The sequence below is a fragment of the Armigeres subalbatus genome, chromosome 1 (assembly GCF_024139115.2).
Source record: "Armigeres subalbatus isolate Guangzhou_Male chromosome 1, GZ_Asu_2, whole genome shotgun sequence".
In the NCBI taxonomy this organism is placed as follows: domain Eukaryota; kingdom Metazoa; phylum Arthropoda; class Insecta; order Diptera; family Culicidae; genus Armigeres; species Armigeres subalbatus.
In genome coordinates, this window is record NC_085139.1 from 311,267,598 (window position 1) to 311,287,067 (window position 19,470).

The following is a 19,470-nucleotide window of genomic DNA, read 5'->3' on the forward strand; positions in this document are numbered from 1 at the left end:
CGCCACCAACCATCCACAAACCCAATGTGATTGCACCTCTAGATCTATCGATGGAGAGCGACACCACCTGGAAACATGGCAAACTTTGAATCCTTAAATTTCAGCGAATTCGTGGACGTATGCTGAAAATTCTGCAAAGCTTCTTCTCGGAGCGCACCTTCCAGGTGTCCATAGGGGAACACATGTCTCAACAATACCAGCTGGAGAACGGAGTGCCACTGGGTTTCATCTTGGAGACAGAGTTTAAATTTCTGTAAACGCTTACGACATCCTCTGCAAAGTATGAAGGTCAAATAGGGAAGGATTGCACCGGAAATTTCAAGCGGTGACGTAAAGATGGGCGAAGAGTGTGGGATTCACCTTATCAGTATTTTGTAGTATAAAAGCTTGTCGAGAACTGACGCAAAGGATCACCATAGAACGATCCACCAAGTTTGGCCTCTGTAGATGATCGGAGCGGAGCTCTCGCATGGTAACCGTACCACTCCACTGCAAGTGGACTCGGATTTAGTCACCGCCAAAGCCAACATATAGAATAGCAATAGTGCGCCGAAGAGTACCGGAAACACTGCAAGGCATCGGCCGACATACAGCTGGCACAGAGCCGTTCGTACTATCGACAGGTTAATCTACGAAACGGGCGGCCATTTGAATCCTAGCGAAAAGTCGACAAAATAGCACCTTTCCGCTGGATCATCAAGCTTCCGAGCGTGCAATTGAAGTAACAGGTTCAACGCCCTCCGCTGCCGGCCAGTTGGTAAGGCAAAGACACATTATGTGCTGCATCAGTTGTTTGTTCGCAGATGGAGTTCAAGTTGAATGATGTTGATCAAAAGTCTCTCAAACATTCTAAAAATATATTAGATCGTATTGTAAACAGAATGCGATCATTATGATTTGTTTATTTATTAAATAAACCGTTCAAAGTTACGTATCGTGTTTTCCTTAGTGCGAGAGAGAATTCAAATGAGTTAATGAAAATTTCTCTGGATTACGGTACCCAAAGGGTGCACGAAGAGTGGAGAATCTCCACTGGAGATGTTACGAAATGAATATTGCGGCCAAGAACCTTGTTAATTAGATCAACAGTCTACTAGTGGAATGGCAAATAAGTATGCTGTGAGATTACCACACACCTAAAGGATCAAACGTGCCGCGCCTTAAAAATTGGATATATTTTAAATTTTTCTCTGTACTCACTACCGCTGAAGTTCATTAATGACAATAATAATATTAAAATAGGTAATAATAGTTCAATAATTAATAATAAAAATAGTAATACAGGTCTACTGCTGCAAGTGTGCTGTGAGTGTAATGCGTGCGTACAAAAGTCAGACCGCTTTAGATTGCTATTCTGTGTGTGAATGCCTACTTGGAATCGCGTATCCGTAAATCGGTTTCCGCGAGGTACACTCCAGTCAAACGAGTAGCGGCTAACTTTTGCATTTCACTAATTTAAATGCCTCGGTATTGTTCTGGAAAACAGAATCCCTAACATGCGTGCTTCTAGTGGAGTTTGGCCCTATTGAAATTCGCTAATCATCGGAATCTGTGGTAAAGCGTGGAATAGTATCTACGGACAAAGTTTCGTCAGTGTTTGCATTTGCATTTGGCTGTAATAAATCGTGCTCATAACGTATCAGTAACTTATTGCCATAATTGACCATCGATTTAGAGCATCGTTGGTAATGCTACGCCCGAAAATCCCATTGATAAATGGAATCTGCTTCCCTTAGATTTATTTCTGTCTGCGATTTAAATATACTAAACGAGCGGTCATTTTAATCCTAGCGAAAAGTCGACAAAATAGCAACTTTCCGCTGGATCATCAAGCTTCCAAACGTGCACTCGAAGAAACAGGTTCAACGCTCTCCGCTGTCGGCTAGTTGGTAAGGCCCATCATTTGCTGCATCAGTTGTTTGTTCGCAGATGGAGTTCAAGTTGAATAATGTTGATCAAAAATCTCTGACATTTTAAAAATATATTTGACCGTATTGTAAACAGAATGGGATCAATATGGCTTGTTTATTTATTAAATAAACCGTTCAAAGTTATGTATCGTGTTTTCCTTGGCGCGAGAGAGAATTCAAGTGAGTTAATGAAAATTTCTCTAGATTACAGTACGTGAAAGGTGCACGAAGAGGTTACGAAATGAACAAGATTGATTGTGGTCAAGAACCTTGTTAAACAGATCAAGAGTCTACTAGTTGAAGGCAAAGAAATATTCAACAAATCCTATAAGAAGTTCTGAAGGTGATCTTGACAGAGAACCAATGCTGTGAGATTACCACACACATGAAGGATCAAACGTGCCGCGCCTTAAAAATTGGATATATTTTAAATTTTTCTCTGTACTCACTACCGCTGAAGTTCATTAATGACAATAATAATATTAAAATAGGTAATAATAGTTCAATAATTAATAATAAAAATAGTAATACAGGTCTACTGTTGCAAGTGTGCTGTGAGTGTAATGCGTGCGTGCAAAAGTCAGACCGCTTTAGATTGCTATTCTGTGTGTGAATGCCTACTTGGAATCGCGTATCCGTAAATCGGTTTCCGCGAGGTACATTCCAGTCAAACGAGTAGCGGCTAACTTTTGCATTTCACTAATTTAAATGCCTCGGTAATGTTCTGGAAACGGAATCCCTAACATGCGTGCTTCTAGTGGAGTTTGGCCCTATTGAAATTCGCTAATCATCGGAATCTGTGGTAAAGCGTGGAATAGTATCTACGGACAACTTTCGTCAGTGTTTGCATTTGCATTTGGCTGTAATTTAAATCGTGCTCATAACGTATCAGTAACTTATTGCCATAATTGACCATCGATTTAGAGCATCGTTGGTAATGCTACGCCCGAAAATCCCATTGATAAATGGAATCTGCTTCCCTTAGATTTATTTCTGTCTGCGATTTAAATATAGTAAATTTAATTCTGCGGTTTTTAACAGTGTAAATGTCAGCTTGTTTCGTTTTCCTAGTTCTCGGCATAATAGTGGAAGCGGAAGAATTTCGTTTCGTACTTTTTTCATAATTCTGCTGAATATTTCTCTCCATTACGCTCTTACTAAACTAGAATTCTAAAATTTTCCTTGCACTACTTTATCAAAAGTAGCTTGACCAACATTAATTTTGGTTTAATTTTTTCGTTTTTATGCTTTTTTTTTCTACATACGCCGAATTGTTTCAAAACGAAAAACAAATACCGATCGAACTAACTCTGGAAATGAATACTTTTTCTTTTTCTATTCCGAAAAATGCTTTTTCAATTGCATAGTTTATTTTTTGCAGTACGAACAACTAATACCTGTAGTAGTTTGGTTTGAAGGGACCGGCCTTGTTGAGGCCCATGTAGCGTGCCTGATCGTCGGTCAATTCCGTCAGATGGGCATCCAACGTGGGGAGGTGTAAACTGGCCACGTACTCATCTGTCGTGCGGGAAAAACATGAATATTTTTAATGACAATTAATTGTTTAAACAGCTTCTTTTCTGCGAATAAGTCAGCTAGACAAGCCCGATACTTTACATGTCGTATGTCATTGAAAAAATAATGGTTAGTATTTCTTCGAGTGATAGATCGTATCGCTCCTACACTATCACCTTGACATGAAGCTCATAACATTGCCTGATTTTGAGTAATGAAAAAGCAGACTTGCTCCCCAAAGTAGGCGGTAAAACTGAAGAAGTTCCAATAAAAATAACGATACACAAATAAGAAATGCTCATCTTATTCTGATTGGCGACATTGCCCCGTATTTTTCTGTACAAACCTTTGTAACATGAAGGGCACCATCATATCAAACCATTCTTAGTAATACTTGAATAACGCTTCAAAAAAGAAATCAAAAAACACACACACAAACACTTACCCATCTTCTTCGGCAGCAGATATACGTCGGCCTTATACCGTCCGGGCGGTGCGTTGAACAGTTCAATTAGTGCCAGCGCTTGTGTCGCAGCCGTAATCGACGCAACGAACGACGATACACTTGAGCAAGACAGATTCACCAGCCGTCCCTCGGCCAGCAGGATGATACGCTTCCCATCGGGGCCAGGCCAAATGATGTGATCCACCTGGGAACGCATCTTCTCCCACTGCAGTTCCGAGGTTCGCAGACTGTTGACGTCGATCTCCGTGTTGGAATGGCCCATGTTGCACACGATGCACCCATTCTTCATCTTGTCCATGTGCTCACGGGTCACCACGTTTTTGTTTCCGGTACACGTGATCACGACGTCAACCGTCCTTATCACCTCATTCAGCTTGACCACACGGAAGCCATCCATGCAAGCTTGCAGGGCGCAGATCGGATCAATTTCCGTTACGTACACAATACAACCGAGCGCCTTCAGAGCTTGAGCACAACCTTTGCCAACCTCACCATAGCCGCATAGCACTACTTGTTTGCCACCAATCATAATATCCGTGGCCCGTTTCAAGCTAAAAAATATAACGGTTATTAGAATTCGGTACATCCTTCCTTCCAAACAAACCCACCTATCAATTACCGACTCCTTACAACTATACAAACTATCGAACTTGGTTTTTGTGATGGCGTCCTTGACATTCATGGCCGGTACCGTCAACTTTCCTGTCTTTGACAACTGATACAAACGGTGAACCCCGGTCACGCTTTCGTCCACAATCCCCTTGATCATCTTGAACATGACCGGGTACTTTTTAAGCATCAGATGCGTAGCATCCCCACCGTCATCAAGAATCATATTCGGTTGCCAGTTTTCCGCGTGGACACACTTATCAATGCACCACCAGAAATCCTCCTCAATCTCACCTCGCCAGGCAAAGATCGGTACCCCACTCTCCGCCAGGGCAGCGGCCACTTCATTCTAAATGGAAAAATAACACAAAGAACAAGTACAAGCTGATAAGCACAATTACCCAATGCCATTCATCATGAGCAATCGCAATAATTGCCCTCGCTTCTCAAGTAAAGAATCCAGGCAAAGCCACTTGACGCATGAACATGGAACAACACTCATCACAACTCTTCCAAACACAACATCCAAGCTCCGTTATCGCCATTATCAGATAAGACGACACCCATTCGTCCAATATTTGCTCTACAGCCCGGCTTCTGTCCGGTCCCGTAGGGTAAAATTACCTGCGTCGAGTAGATATTGCAGGCGGCCCACCTCACGTTGGCACCCAGGTTGATGAGCGTCTCAATCAGGACGGCCGTTTGGGCGTTGATGTGTGTACAGCCGACAATGTTGGCCCCCTTCAGCGGTTTGTCCTCGAGGGCCTGCTTCCGCAGGGCCATGATGCCGGGCATTTCCTGTTCGGCGATCTCGATCTCATGCCGACCGAACGAGTGCTGCTTGATGTTCCGGACGCAGAAATCGGCAAACCCCTTGGAGTTCTGCTGCACCTTGTCCCGCGGCGAGAGATCGTCCTCCTCGGAGGAGCTCTCGGTGTACGAACCTGGGCGCGAATGAATGAAATAAATTAAATGTTATTAAATCTTAAACCAATGGAGGAATTCCGGCTAGTTAGATTTCAGTGACTTTTTTGAGGGGCAGTGTTGAGAAATGACATAAAAACATCATGATATTGCTAATAACTTTCAGGTTTTGCTGAACATGTAACTTGACTTGTTAGACAAAGCTGTAGGATCATTTAAACGTTGCCTGTATATATTTAATGCAAAATGGCAAATAACTTATGAAAAGAGTTATTAGAAATTTAGTTTCATGACATCGAAATGACGTTTCTTAACAAACATTTCCATATAACAGGGGTTTTGTAACAAAAACATAAAAATTTCAAATAATTTTAATTCAGTCTTGGAAACCTGACAAGCCGATTTAGGATTTGATATGACGATTCTCATAATCTACATTTCATATAAAGTCTCGCAATAATATCCATCCGAATTTCAAAAATATCTATTTTCTCAGACCTTGAGTTTACTTTCATTTTATGTTTGATTTCATTAGGCTTTTATTAATTAACAAGAATTTTACAAACTTCTTCGAGCAAAACGCGATAAAAAAAAACTTTACTTCACCTCATTAGACCTATTTTAGAATTGTTATACAAGTATTGAAATAATATCGAGCGAATTTAAAATTAAAAGAAAGAGAATACCCATTACTCCCTCATCAGTTGCCATAATAATTGTTCATCACCATCCAGATGCTTAGATAAACACACCCGCTCAACCAAAAAAGGCCATGCTTCTCATGCAATCATAGCTTGGGTAAATACGTCAGCCACCGATCAAATAATCGTGTTTTGGATACATTCTCGAATGGAGTGAAACCTGATATCCGCAAACTTCACGCGTTAGCAGTTTTAATGCTACCTCGCTATTCCTCGCAAGATTGATTATCTTCAAATATTTTGTTCGCATCTTTAATACGAGCTTCAAATACTTGTAACAAATTTTCAATTGATTACATGCTACTTTCCATGAGCAAACGTTTTTCGGCTACTTTTACGTCATTTTGCTTTCCTGTGGTTTACGGAACGGTTTCACCGTGTCAAACGAGAAACCGAACGAGTTTTCGCCATTGTTTCAATTCTAAGTGCATACTGATATAAGCATTGTGGAAGTAAATTAACCCAAAGCCTTTTTAAGTATTTTAAGTATGTTCGTCGGTTGGTGCTAAGCTAACTTGCTCGACGATAACATTAAATAGGATAACAATTCCAATTGTATCAGCTCACAGAGCTCACGAATATGGACGTTTAATTGCATGTTTGCATATCGGTCTTTCTTCTACAATGCCGACTGATTGGTAGCGGACTCATTAGCATAAGACATCTGGGAGTTCCAGTACGGAAAACCATCCGGTACGCCAGATACTAGGAGCTTGTTGCCTAAAACGCAGAAAAGAACGATAACGAAAAAGTGAGGTTACTACTTCAATTGCTGGGGACAAATCAACACTATAAGTTACATCCTACCTAGGGCGCGGAATTCAGCGAGTTTTGTTGCCAAAAAAGCATTCATAACAGCTGTATTTCATACGCAATCGAACGGCTAAGCATTTCTTTCAAGCGAACAATAAAGAAAGAAGGTTCGATCAGACCAGGTTTGAACGTTTTTTTCTCTTCATCTCATCCCGATTAAAGAACCATCCATCGTTCACGCCGCGAAAATCGGAAGTCTCCGGTGGGCCGGGAACGTAGCAAGAATGTCGGACAATAATCCGGTGAAAATAGTTCTCGATAGCGATCCGAAGGTGAGGTGTGCAGTGAGCAAGGTGGATCGATTAGGTCGAAGACGATTTTCGGACTCTCCGCAGCCTGCGTGGCTAGCGACGTGCAGCCATGTACCGAGTTGAATGGAGAAGACTTTTATTTACTTCACTAGCCACTCCGGCCTTAGTCTGAGTAAAAAAAAAACTATACTGCCCGCTGGTGCGCTTGATGCATGAAATCGTATAAATGTTCGCGATTGAACGTGTTTCGAATCGAACATGGATATGGGTCTTTGGTTCTGTTTTGTGCGGTCGGAAAGTAAAAAATGCGCATTTGCTCGGTTTTTTTTTATCAGACGCAGAGCGATCCCCCGCTACACTGGGGATACAGATACTTTTGAGCAGTATGTAGCAGTGTAAACCTGATCATATTATCAGGAGCTAATAATATGACGTCCCCTAACCCCTAATCCTACGGTATCAAGCGACCCGATGGGATGCATGGTCTAAGGGGTGAAATAAATAGCAGGCCGCAAACGGAGCATGTGAGGTACCTGGGCACCCCCACAGTATAACGTTCTCTTACCACATTATTGCGGATCTCTGGCGTGGCGGACCTATTTCTCGGGGGACCAAAATGTCGACCAAACAAAAAAAAACAAATTTGAGTGGAGAGGGTGAAGCGTCTGACGAAAGGGTGGATCCCTTCGCCAGAATGGAAGTGGCCTTAACAGGTCACCCCTCCGATCACTAGGGGCAGGCGTTACTGAAGAGCGTGGCAGATCGGAGGAGTCGCCCATCGAGATCAAGATGGACGGAGCTACTCTGACCAGGGTCATCACGGAATTGATGTGCAGCCACAAGGAGAGCGGTGGCCAGAAACAAGAGGTGATTACGGACGTAATAATGTCCTTTCTGGATAGCGGCATGAAGTACAGCACGCATTTTAAGAAGTCCGTGCTGACCCTCTGGTTGAAGAGGCAAAGCAGGAGTGGAAGTCCTTGCTGCAGGCAAGTAAGGAGGTGGAACGAAAGATCTGCCAACTTATCGAGGAGAAAGAAATGACAGTGAGCCAAGCGATGGAGGCCAGGAAGGCAGCCGATTCGAAGATTCGAGTCCTTCCTGAAGAAAAGCAGCACCTTCCAATGGTCATGGCAGGAAGGACAGAGGCGAAGCAATTATCGTCAAGGCTGATGGTAAGAGCTATGCTGACGTTCTAAAGGCTTTGTGGGGCGATGAAAAGCTCACTGGCCTTGGGGATGATGTCAACTGCATCCGTAGAACGCAGAAGGGCGAGATGATCCTCGTCTTGAAGTGAGATGCTGCGTGGAAGAGTTCCGCGTATAAAAATTTGGCGGAAGAGGTGCTAGGTGATGCGGTTCAGGTGAGAGCCCTATGCCCAGTGGAGGTAATTCAATGCCGAGGCCTGGACGAAATTACCGAAGCCGGTGAACTGGTCTCTGCACTGAGAGATCAGGGTGGCCTTGGAATCCAGGATACCGCGATTCGGTTGTGCAAAGGTTATGCTGGAACGCAAGTTGCCTGATTCCAGATACCTCTGGCTAACGCCAAGAAGGTACTGGATAAGGCCAAACTGAAGGTGGGTTGGTCGGTATTAGCATTAGCATTGTTACGGTGTAATTCGTAGATTGGACACTAGTGATACTCATGTTTTACTTTTGAGATCCTTATCTAGAATGCTATCAGAAATCAAGAAGGGGAGTGGTCTTGGATTTCAGTCTTAAACAAAAATAACAAAAGCATGAGGATTACTACTCCTGGCCACGCCCATCTTCACCGTAGCTAGGGAGAGGAAGGAAGTGTTGATGTGGTACTTACTTAACGAGAGGCCACCGACTTAGCGACAACCTCATAAATACCACGGAGTTGGATAATGAGGAAGGTATTCGTTGGGTCAGGATTTGCCTGTAGCTGGCAATGTAACCGTGGTAGATCTTACCCCGTAACACACCACGTAAAGGTGTCTACCCAGCGTTACGGGCACTGAAGGTGGGTTGGTCGGTATGAGCGCAAACCAACAACCTCACGCCTGCTTCAAGTGCTTCGATTACGAACATAAGTCAAATGACTGCAAAGGTCCTGATCGAAGTCAGCTTTGCCGGAGGTGTGGAGCTGAAGGTCACAAGGCTCACACCTGCCAGGCCGCACCAAGGTGTTAGATCTGTGGTCCTGGCACAGACAACAAATACCCAACCTTTGGGCAGGCCTGTCTGGCTTCCAGACGGGCTCGGTCATGCAAGTAGCTCATCTAAACCTCAACCAGCTGCTACAACAGTCGGTGCACGAGAATAAGACTGATGTTGCGTCCGACCCGTACCTCATCCCTGCTAAACATAGCAGTTGGGTTGCGGATAAGTCGAAATAATGACAATCTGGACTTGCGGGAGGTACCCGATCCAGGAGATAGTGTTATCTCCTGACGATGAGGGTTTTGTTATAGCAAAGGTAAACGGAGTTTACTTTTGTGGCTGCTACTATCCTCCTAGATGGAGCATAGAGCAGTATACTTGGGTGTTAGATAGTCTAGTAACGAGACTAATGAATTATTGGCAGTGCCTGATTTTCTACCCACCGCTGCCCCATCCAGGCGCTATAGTATATGCGCAAAATAGGCAGCATGAGTTAACCGCCAGAAATTTGTATGGCGAAAGACATCTAACGCGGGTTTTCTCAAAATTAGGAACTTTTTATGAAATACTATTTGGTACCGGTTATGAAGGATGGTGTCCGCTACTACGCCTACCAAATATTTTTTTGATTAAGGTGCTTAATCTTGAGAAATCGAACCGTAGATGCTTTTCGCCATACTAATTTCAGAAAGTTAACTCCTAGTGTGCCGCTGTAAGCACGCTCAAAGTAGGCGATTCATTGGTCTTAAACCATTTAAGTTGTAGCAAGTGACTTCAACGGGTGGGCAGTGGATTGGGCTTCTCGGTTCACTATGTAACGTTGGGTGAATATTTTGAAATAAGTTTATTGAATTTGCTTAAAGCTTCAGACGTTTTTATCTTTTTAAGCAAAATTATTTGTAAATATATTATGAAATGAGATTATTATTTTTAATTTATAGCTTTGACGTTTTTATCCTTTTAAGTAAAATATCATTTAAATGAGTTGAAGCTTAATTATTAGTCATCAATTATTTTTTGCTTAAATTTTTGTTGTAATTGTTAGATTATTTGAATTTAATTAGCTTTGGACATTTTTCTCTTTTGAAGTAAAATAAGGCGTGAATTCGTTAAGTCCGCTTGACGATTCACAGTCCAAAGCAAGACCATAATATTATCAGTATTTGCCCGACTATTTGACTGTCTCGGGTGAGGAAATATTTCGAGCGGTTTGCGTCTCGGCTAAGCAAAGTGGTATACTGTTTCAGTGAGTGCAGTAATGGCTCCTGAAACTAGATAGCTCTTTTCCAACCATTTGCTCGATCCTGGGAAGGCGCCAAATTGATATCGCCATTTGAATCTATGTACATAACCAGCAATTGTCCTTCAAGGTTTCTTGAAGGTAGAAATCCTTAACCCTTAAATGCGCAATGTTGTTTTAAAACAACCAACCGAAAATACGTTTAATGTTAATAATTTTAATGGTAGTTTACGTTAAAAATATTTTCGACTATTTCTAAAAAAAATCGCTTTGCGCCTTTAAGGGTTAAGCTCGTTCATTTTTGCTCGCACTAGAGGAAGAGAAGTATCGCGGTTTCCAAGTTCCGAACAATTTAAAGTATTTCTACGAAAATGAAACGTGTTCTTTCAAAGTTTGCAGAAGGTAATAATTGAGAACAGTGGTTTAAAATGAAGTGCTTTAAACAAAATCTTTTGGTGTCTTCCTGATAGCTGCTTATTTCGGTCGTCTGACACTTTCGCGATTCTCTCCATTTGCCGGAGTAGATATAGAGATAAAAACCCAGATTAATCCACCTAGCGTTGGTGGTGCCTTTCTCGCATTTAGTAAAGACACCAACCTTATATGGGGTTTATATGATCCGATGTACCATTTTCTTTATAACTTTTAAACGCAATGACCTATCGTTATAAAATTCAATAGTGATCAACAAAGCTTTGTCTCCTGTCGAATGAAACTTGTTGCGAGAAAATCGGTTAAGGATTTCTATACGAAAAGTTGTCTAATGTTTTTACAGCTTTTGTGCACACACATACACACATACATACACACGGACAGACAGATATGTGCTCAGCTCGTCGAGTTGAGTCGTTTGGTATATAATACTATGGGTCTCAGAGGCTTCTATAAAAAGTTCGTTTTCGGAGTGAAATGATAGCCTTTCGGTACAACTTAGTTGTACGAGAAAGGCAAAAAAGGTAATTTAAATTTATGACTATAATTTTGCACACGACTAACGTTCGCCATTCGCGTTGGACTTCCAGCGCGTAGGCGCTTTTTTTTGTACGGGCTGGAATTGTGTGACGACCAGCGGAGTCGAATTGGGGTTCCGTCCTTTTTGCTGTGGGTCGCGGTGCGACCAAAATTGAGCTTGTGTGTCCGCTAAGGCCCGCCTTCCGAGGTAGTCAAACGGAGGGGAGTGAAGTTCGTTTAGTTAGTCGAGCGAAACTCACCCGACAGTCGCCTAAAACTGTCGATAAGACCACCATTACGCTACAACCCCCTGGTGGTCAGGTGTCGAGAGCGCGGTTCCCGTACGTCACCAATTATCGTACGCTGAACCGAACCCGAACCGAGAATTAGTAGCTTTCTTTTAGTCCTCGCCTGGTGAATCGGAAAGGTACGTGAAGCTGGGTCGTAAGGGAAAGTGGGTTACTAGTTCGAGGGAACGGTTATTCCGGACGCTCTCGGGACGTTAAAATCGGAAGCTTTCCGTCCAGCCGTCACTCCCTCCGCACCTTTAGTTCGGCCATTTTAACTCAAGCTCACGCCGCCATCGTGTGGAGCATCGAACGCCCACTGGCAGGCCGCCGGTATCACGACGCCATCGCGACAACTGCGTCGCTAATACGGTAGGAAGAATCTTCGTCTTCGGCACAACGTCGGAAGAACCTTCGTCTTCGGCGTCCCGCCGAAAAACCTCCGTCTTCGGCACACCGCCGGAAAAACCCTTCGTCTTCGGCGTCCCGCCGGAAAACATCGTCTTCGGCACTCCGCCGGAAAGCCCTCCGTCTTCGGCACCCGCCGGAGCCCGTCATCGCTACCAAAAATCCTGCGCAGGTACGTGGAAACTTATATAATCATGGCCATGAACTAGTTTCCCCCTTAGCTAGCACGTAAATCCCGTCCAACCCGAATGAAGTCGTGTTAATAAATTTGTTGAATTTGAAGCTCTGAGAGTCAATTGATTTTGTTTCGGCAGTTCCGTGAGAACCTGCTGTTCTCTTTTACGTTTCCGTTATTTCATTGGTAGATTGCACATCAGACTTCTATTCCTCTATTGGTTTTACGTTTATTGTTGAGCGAGCTTAAGTGATTACGAGGGTAATCGGGGCAAAGGATTTTAGGGTGTTTTTTCAGGTAACAGCGGGTGATTTTGAAAATTCAGCCGACAACCGTTCGAGGATTTCCCCTGAGGAATTGTCTCAAAAATAGTCGGGCAAGTCAACAGACTGGTGGTCTCTCGTACGCGAGAGTGGCACAAAAGCCACCAAGGTTTAATTAATTCCCTCAGACGATTTGCGAACGGTTACAACTAACGCAAGAGGACATATCCTGCTAAAGTCTTTAGCAATACTGAACGTAGTCCTACTGAAAAAGGGCCAAGCGTCAACGTTAGAGGACCGAAATGCGAGTCATGCATCGATGTGACCTTCTGCAGCGCGGGATGGACGGTGGAGCCTGAATGGAGAGTTCACGAAGGGTATACTGCTAGTGACCATCAGGAAATACGTTTTATGGCCAGCTATACCGCCCCCCCCTCCCACAAGGCGGGTCAGTAAAACTGATCTAGGATGGCGTACCTCGCAGTTCGACCCAGAACTGCTGAAAGAGTCACTACGGTGGGAAAATCGGGCTCTAGGCCTTAGTGGCGATGAGTTATTCGATGTCCTAACACGAGTGTGTGACGTAACAATGCCCAGGAGGACTATGCCAACAGGCGGCAACCACAAACCGGTGCACTGGTGAACGAGCACGATAGCTGATCTTCGCTGAACCTGTCTTAGAGCTAAAAGAAGGTTGCGACGTGCTAGAACCGAAGTGGACAGGCTAGAAAAGACGCCGGGTGTTCCAAACAGCGAGCAGAGCTCCGAACTACCAAATCAAATGCAGTAAGAGAGCCTGCTTTAAAGAGCTGTGTAATATGGCCAATAATATTCCATGGGGGATGCATACAGGATAGTAATGGCTAGAACCAACAGCGCACCTCCTGAGAAATCCCCGGAGATGTTAGCCAGGATCGTTGAAGGTTTGTTCCCGAAGCATGACTCATCGGATTGGCCCGCCTTACCGTACGAGTCAGTGAACGTGGTACCGCTAGTGACTAACGGTGAGCTTATCGCCGTTGCAAGAAAACTTAAGCTAAATAAGGCAGCAGGTCCGGATTGTATTCCTAACCTTGCCGTTTCTTGCCGCTCCAGATATGTTCAGGAGCTGTCTCCAAAGTTGCCTGGACGAAGGAAACTTCCCAGATCGTTGGAAACGGTAAACGTTGGTGCTGATTCCTAAGCCTGGGAAATCCCCGGGAGAGCCTTCGGCATAAAGATCAATTTGCCTACTCGACAAAACTGGTAAGTTGTGAGAGAGGGTGATCCTGAATAGATTGACGACTTATCAAGTAACCAGTATGGGTTCCGCAAAGGCCGTTCACCATCGAAGCAATTCGGTCGGTAACGGAAATGGCTAAGATAGCGCGTGGTTTGAATAGGAGAGGTATTAGGTACTGTGCATTGATTATACTAGACGTAAAGAATGCATCTAATAACGATAGCTGGGCAGCTATAGCTGATTCCCTGCATCGCTTGAGAGACCCAGATTATCTGTGCAGGATTCTGAAAAGATTATTTTCAGAGTTTGCAGTAGCCATCGAGCAAGTGCAGTGCGTGTTTTAGTCGTCGGGAAAGTAATAAAACATCTATCTTGTGTTCGGTGGCTCATGCGCATGTATTGCATTTTGCTCCAATCGAACAAGCGCGATCTTCAATTGTTTGCAGTAGCCATCGAGCAAGTAAGTGCAGTGCGTGTTTTAGTCGGCGGAAAAGTAATAAAATATCTATCTTTTGTTCGATGGCTTATGAGCATGTATTGCGCTTTGCTCCGGTCGGTGTTTTAATTGTCGCGAAAATAGAAATTATCGATATGGTGTTCGTTGGCTCATGCGCATTTATTGCGCTTTGCTCCGGTCGTAACAAGCGCGATCTTCAATAGTTTCATAGTTAAAATTGTGTTAAAAATGACATGGTCGCATCGCTTATCAGAGTGAATCCAGATCCAACGATGCCTACCGACTAACTGATAATCCTTCCTGTGGTGTTGTGGAGACGCAGAGGTAAACACGGTCTTCGAATAGCCAAAATCACCTACTTATATTCCTTCCCCCTTACTAACTGATTACAACGGCGTGGCCGGCACCGTTATTGGTCATTTAAATATTTGAGCCAACGTCTGTGCGTCTCGTTGAATGCAGCTTCGCACCACATATTTTTGGGAATTTTTGAGTCGATTGACATGCATCTTATAATAAATAAGCTATCGTCGGCTGGATTTGGATAACCTTCTGCTTGTAAACTTTTCGTTGCTCGTTAGAACAGTATTCAGTACCCTGATCAATCGTCAGTTTACTAATCTTGAGATTACAGTGAGCAGATGCCATCGCCTCATATTCTTGAAAACATTCGAATACTTGAGACCTCTGCTTGATAGTGTAAATGACTACAAAATTGCTAAAGTTGTCTGTAAGAGACACAAAATAGTGAGCGCCATCCCATGTGGATCCATTGCACGTTGACTTGGGTGACCTAGACGACGATGCCATACGGAACTCACCTCGGCTGCACACAAGTTGGCTGTAGGTGTTACTTCATCAGCAATCAATTCATGTTCGTACAAGTTTCTGTTAAGGAACGCTTACAGCTTTGTTTGCATCATTTTTACCTTTGAACAGCATTTGGACTCCTGCTTCAGACAGCCTCGCCATAGATAGCGCATTTTCACGAAAATCCGTTAGTAACACGACATTCCACTCTTCGTAAAACCTTGTATTTCACCTTCATATTCTCCGATCAATGAAACACCACACTTGGCTACATCCACAATAAACGGTCTTTCCAGCTTTCGCAGAGACTGAAGATGATCCTTGCTGTTAACTAGGTGATCACTGCATCCAAAATCTACATCGTTGCATTTCTTCACAGACCCTGGTATCTTTACCATAAACGAAACCGCCTTTGCGCCATACGCAGAATTAGCTGCATATTAGTGCTTCCGATTCCTACGATCTGTTTGCATTTGGCCTTTTTCCCGCAATCGTGGAAGTGTTCTCGCATGATCTTTCCCGCATTTGGAGCTTTGCCAGTTGCTTCCATAAGACTGTCTGGCTTGCTACTGATTTCTTGGCGAAGGTATCCTCTGGTCCCTTCCACATTGCTTTAGCCGTCTGTTTCTCTCAAACTATTTCCAGGCACTCGTCCGAGATGAAGCTGATTAGTAAGGATTTGGCCTTCCGATCCATCTGGAGAAACTTATTCCGCTCCGGATCTTCAGCAGGTATATATTTTTCAAGCGCTTCCGATACTTCCGCTGTTTCCATATGCAACTTTACCCTGAACTGCCAGTTGGCGAATTCAGTTGAGGTATTCTGGAACTCCCTTTCAATGAGATGCCAATAACCTAAAGAGATTTACGTATCCGGTACTCGGAAGGAAACGCGAGACTTAACGAACAAGTAATAATTTATTAACGATCGAAGAAAAAACGTCTGCTCTTATTGAGGACTTGTTTGGAAATAATAACAGGTTGCTAACGATTGCTATTTAGGGATATCCACAGGTATCGTCAATTACAGTATTTAATCGTGAAAGCATATAGCAAGGGACATGGTCGTTGATGATATTCTCCATCTCCAAGGCAGAATTGACAGCCCAGAAGTTCTGATAAATCAACTTGAATGATTGTCCTCCTAGGGCACTGCAAAATAACGAAATGCTGAGAATATCTTTTTGAAAAACGAATTTCGGATAGCTTTGGTGACAGTGTTGGTAAAATCATTCTCAAATTTCAATGCGGTTTTAATAGCATGCCATCGGCGACCATCTTTTTCGAAAATAAGGGATAGCACAAATAATTTTCGTTCAATAGGAATATCTCACCTACGCCAGATCCGGAGCTATAAGAAGCCCGTCCCGCAACCAGCTTGGAGTTTGGGATAGTGCTCATCCGGCACTGCGCAGTTCCTGGGTTCTACTAATTGAGTCTTATAACGCATGCATTCAGGTTCACTTGCATTCTTTGATCTCTAAAAGGACATCGACGTTCTGTTGCTTAGAATATAATCTTAGGGCCTTAGGCCTTCAATTACCCTTGTTCCAAGTAAACAATCCACCTAATCTTATTACATTCGCTACTGCATTCTACCTTGCATGTCTGTGAGTTATTCATGTCTGTTGCAAAAAACGTACCTCTATTTCTCTAGCGTCTCTGGTGCTATCATCATGAGAATCATATGCATTCTCATGTCAAATTGATGCTCCCTTGCCACTCCTGCCGAATGCGCTTATCTCCTTACTTGATGTTCTGTTCTTTTGGCTTTTCCGAAACAGTAACTACATTTTTCACATTTTCTTGATGTTCGCCTGAGTTCGACTGCAGACTCGATTTTAGACGCTTGATTACATTATAGGAACGATTCACCTGCTGTCCGATAATTACAAGCGGACGACCTTCAGTTGTTATTTCTGCTGAGGTCACTGATGGTGTTTCAGTAGTTTCGCCTGTTGATCTCTTTTTAGAAATCTGCTTCTTAATGTTTTCTTCCAATTCGTTTTTTTTTTTACTTAAGAGTCATGTGTTTCACTTAAGTGCACACCGAGTGGTGGAAAGGGTCGACTTGATAAATCTCCATCCTGGACGATGTCCAACTATCGGCAACCTCGACGACGGGCCTCGTTGAGATGTGAGGATATTACATAACGGTACGGAATATGTTCCCCAGGAATCTGTTGATGAACACCTGCAGCCGTTGAGTGTTCTTCATTGATACACACCCTGTCTCGTTAGAATTTAAAAAATCGAATTTTTCGTGCGTTCACTTATCTGCCTGTTTTTTCAGATATTTCTCAAGCTCGCAACGACAACGGCTTTCTTGATCCGTGCGCTTGTATCGATCGTGGTACCGTCATCTGACGTCATTTTGGCTATCCAGATATTGGAAGATTTTTAACATTCTCCACTGATTTCCCGGCTACTATAACGCTGGAAGGAGTCGGCACGTTCACCTCCAAAGATTTGGTTTGTTAACATTGATTAATAAACCTGCCGATAAGCAGCGGTCGGATTAACAATATTTTCATCAGGCTCTTACTGCAAATCCTGGAAGATACGGGCTCCAGTGGCAAGTACTTAATGTATCAATCAGCACCTGGTAAGCATCCGATCCTATCAACACTGGCTAATTTCCGTCGCATACTAGACTGTCGTATTTGTGGTTGTTATTGGACGATTACAGATTTACATCGCTCAAAAAAAATGCATAGCGGTATTTTGATGTTTTCAATTCGCTAAATTGAAACTGGTGAAATGTTCCAAAAATTCAAAAAATTCTAAAATTCAAAATCATTGTCCACAGCTTATCCCTAATTGAACTACAATTCATAAACTGGACTCAATGTTACCTACTCCAGAGTACTATATTACGAAAGTTTCTGTTGTAAACATTTGGAGAGTTAATTCGGTAAACCCAGGTTCTTGATTATTTATAGGCTTCTTGATGAATTCTTAATATTATTATCAAATGATGAAGTAATGGCAACAATTAGTAATTGAAGTCTCAAAGGTCAGGCAATAAATATAAAATTGTCATTAATTACCGTTATGTAATATCCTCAAATCCCGAAGAATGATGGTCTTCCATTAATAGCTTTTCAATCGACCCGATTGCCTACAAAAGTCGCCTGATAATGGTCAAATATCATTTCTTCTGATTCGTAGGTAGAAGATGAACTTGGATAGCACCCATTATTCTCGTTTCCGACACTTATTACACAGAAGCAGTTAAACCAAACACGTGATTACATTACTAAGATAATAATGTCCTAATAGAAACAATACGAAACAAATTCGTTGGCCTATTGAAAATCCAATTATTTTTACATTTAGTTTTAGCACACACATACCGAAGAAAAACCACTGAATGCGTTTCCTTTGTTTTTCAATCAGTCACTTAACAAATTATCAGCGCGAGGCATAGGAACTGTATAAATTCCTATACATAATACAGAAACGACTAACTCTATTTAAATCCAGTTTTTTCTCTGACTTTCTGAAATGTATCCAACTTACTCGGAAAATCTTTCGGGTTTCAATTACAGAAGACTTAGTTGTACCTATCTTATGCCTCGAACAATTTTCTTAACCCTTATCTTGACAATGTCAATTTTTTCATACTTCGAAATCTAGACATAAAAATCACGCATCATGTTGAATAACGGTCGTACAACTATGAGACTATACAACTATGTTTTTGTTTATGGAATCACTCGATCACTATATGTTTAGCTTTGTGTATAGAATTCCTTATCACATTGGCTTCAAAAAACGAACAAATAAACTTACTAAATGATTGTCGCATAATCTAAACAGAGACAAACAAGTTGCGAAAAAAAATCTTGTTCAATCGTTTCGGAACCCTTCTCTCAAGTCAAGGTGAAAATGAAAACTGGCACTGGGAGCAAAATGTGTCCAGTTCGAAGGAACATATTTCCTTGTTGAAGGCATTCAGGTATATAAAACGCTTACTATTTTCACACAATATTCTTTTGCTGAATCGCAAAATCAACCAATACGAAGTCGAGATTTCCAGGTGTCTCAGAATGCAACATTTTAACCACTGCTTTATAGCATTGTGGTTATAATGTTCATTGTCATTGTATTTTTTGTGATTTATTACCATTTATTAGCTTAAATGCATACCCTGAAACACACACTAGTTTCCAGCAATGTGCATTTCAATGGCTCACATGATCAGTTGCTGCACTACAGCTAATAACTACTCAACTAATCCCCAGATACGACACTTGTAGATTTACACCTGAGGATATTGCCAACTATTTAACGGCTCACAATGACAACTAAATGGGGCTGGTAAATTCCGAAAATGA

At 42.6% G+C, this 19,470-nt stretch overlaps 1 protein-coding gene across 1 annotated transcript; it reads right to left on the reverse strand.

Annotated features, from left to right (window-relative positions):
- Window positions 1-1,156: 1,156 nt before the first annotated feature.
- LOC134207918 (adenosylhomocysteinase-like 1) lies at window positions 1,157-19,043 on the reverse strand. The gene is made up of 5 exons (XM_062683989.1): window positions 18,926-19,043; window positions 5,125-5,444; window positions 4,500-4,849; window positions 3,871-4,442; window positions 1,157-3,428 (listed from the first exon to the last, which is right to left on the reverse strand). The coding sequence occupies exons 1-5, from the start codon at window positions 18,939-18,941 to the stop codon at window positions 3,301-3,303; spliced, it is 1,386 nt and encodes a 461-aa protein (XP_062539973.1). The 5' UTR covers window positions 18,942-19,043; the 3' UTR covers window positions 1,157-3,300.
- Between the last annotated feature and the right edge of the window lie 427 nt (window positions 19,044-19,470).

What these genes read in the sequence shown, in the direction of transcription:
- LOC134207918 (XM_062683989.1), bottom strand. An exon ending in GCAATATCTACTCGACGCAG is followed by an intron (nt 4,850 to 5,124) that starts GTAATTTTACCC and finishes TTTTCCATTTAG; the next exon opens with AATGAAGTGGCCGCTGCCCT. An exon ending in TCTGCTGCCGAAGAAGATGG is followed by an intron (nt 3,429 to 3,870) that starts GTAAGTGTTTGT and finishes CCCGCACGACAG; the next exon opens with ATGAGTACGTGGCCAGTTTA.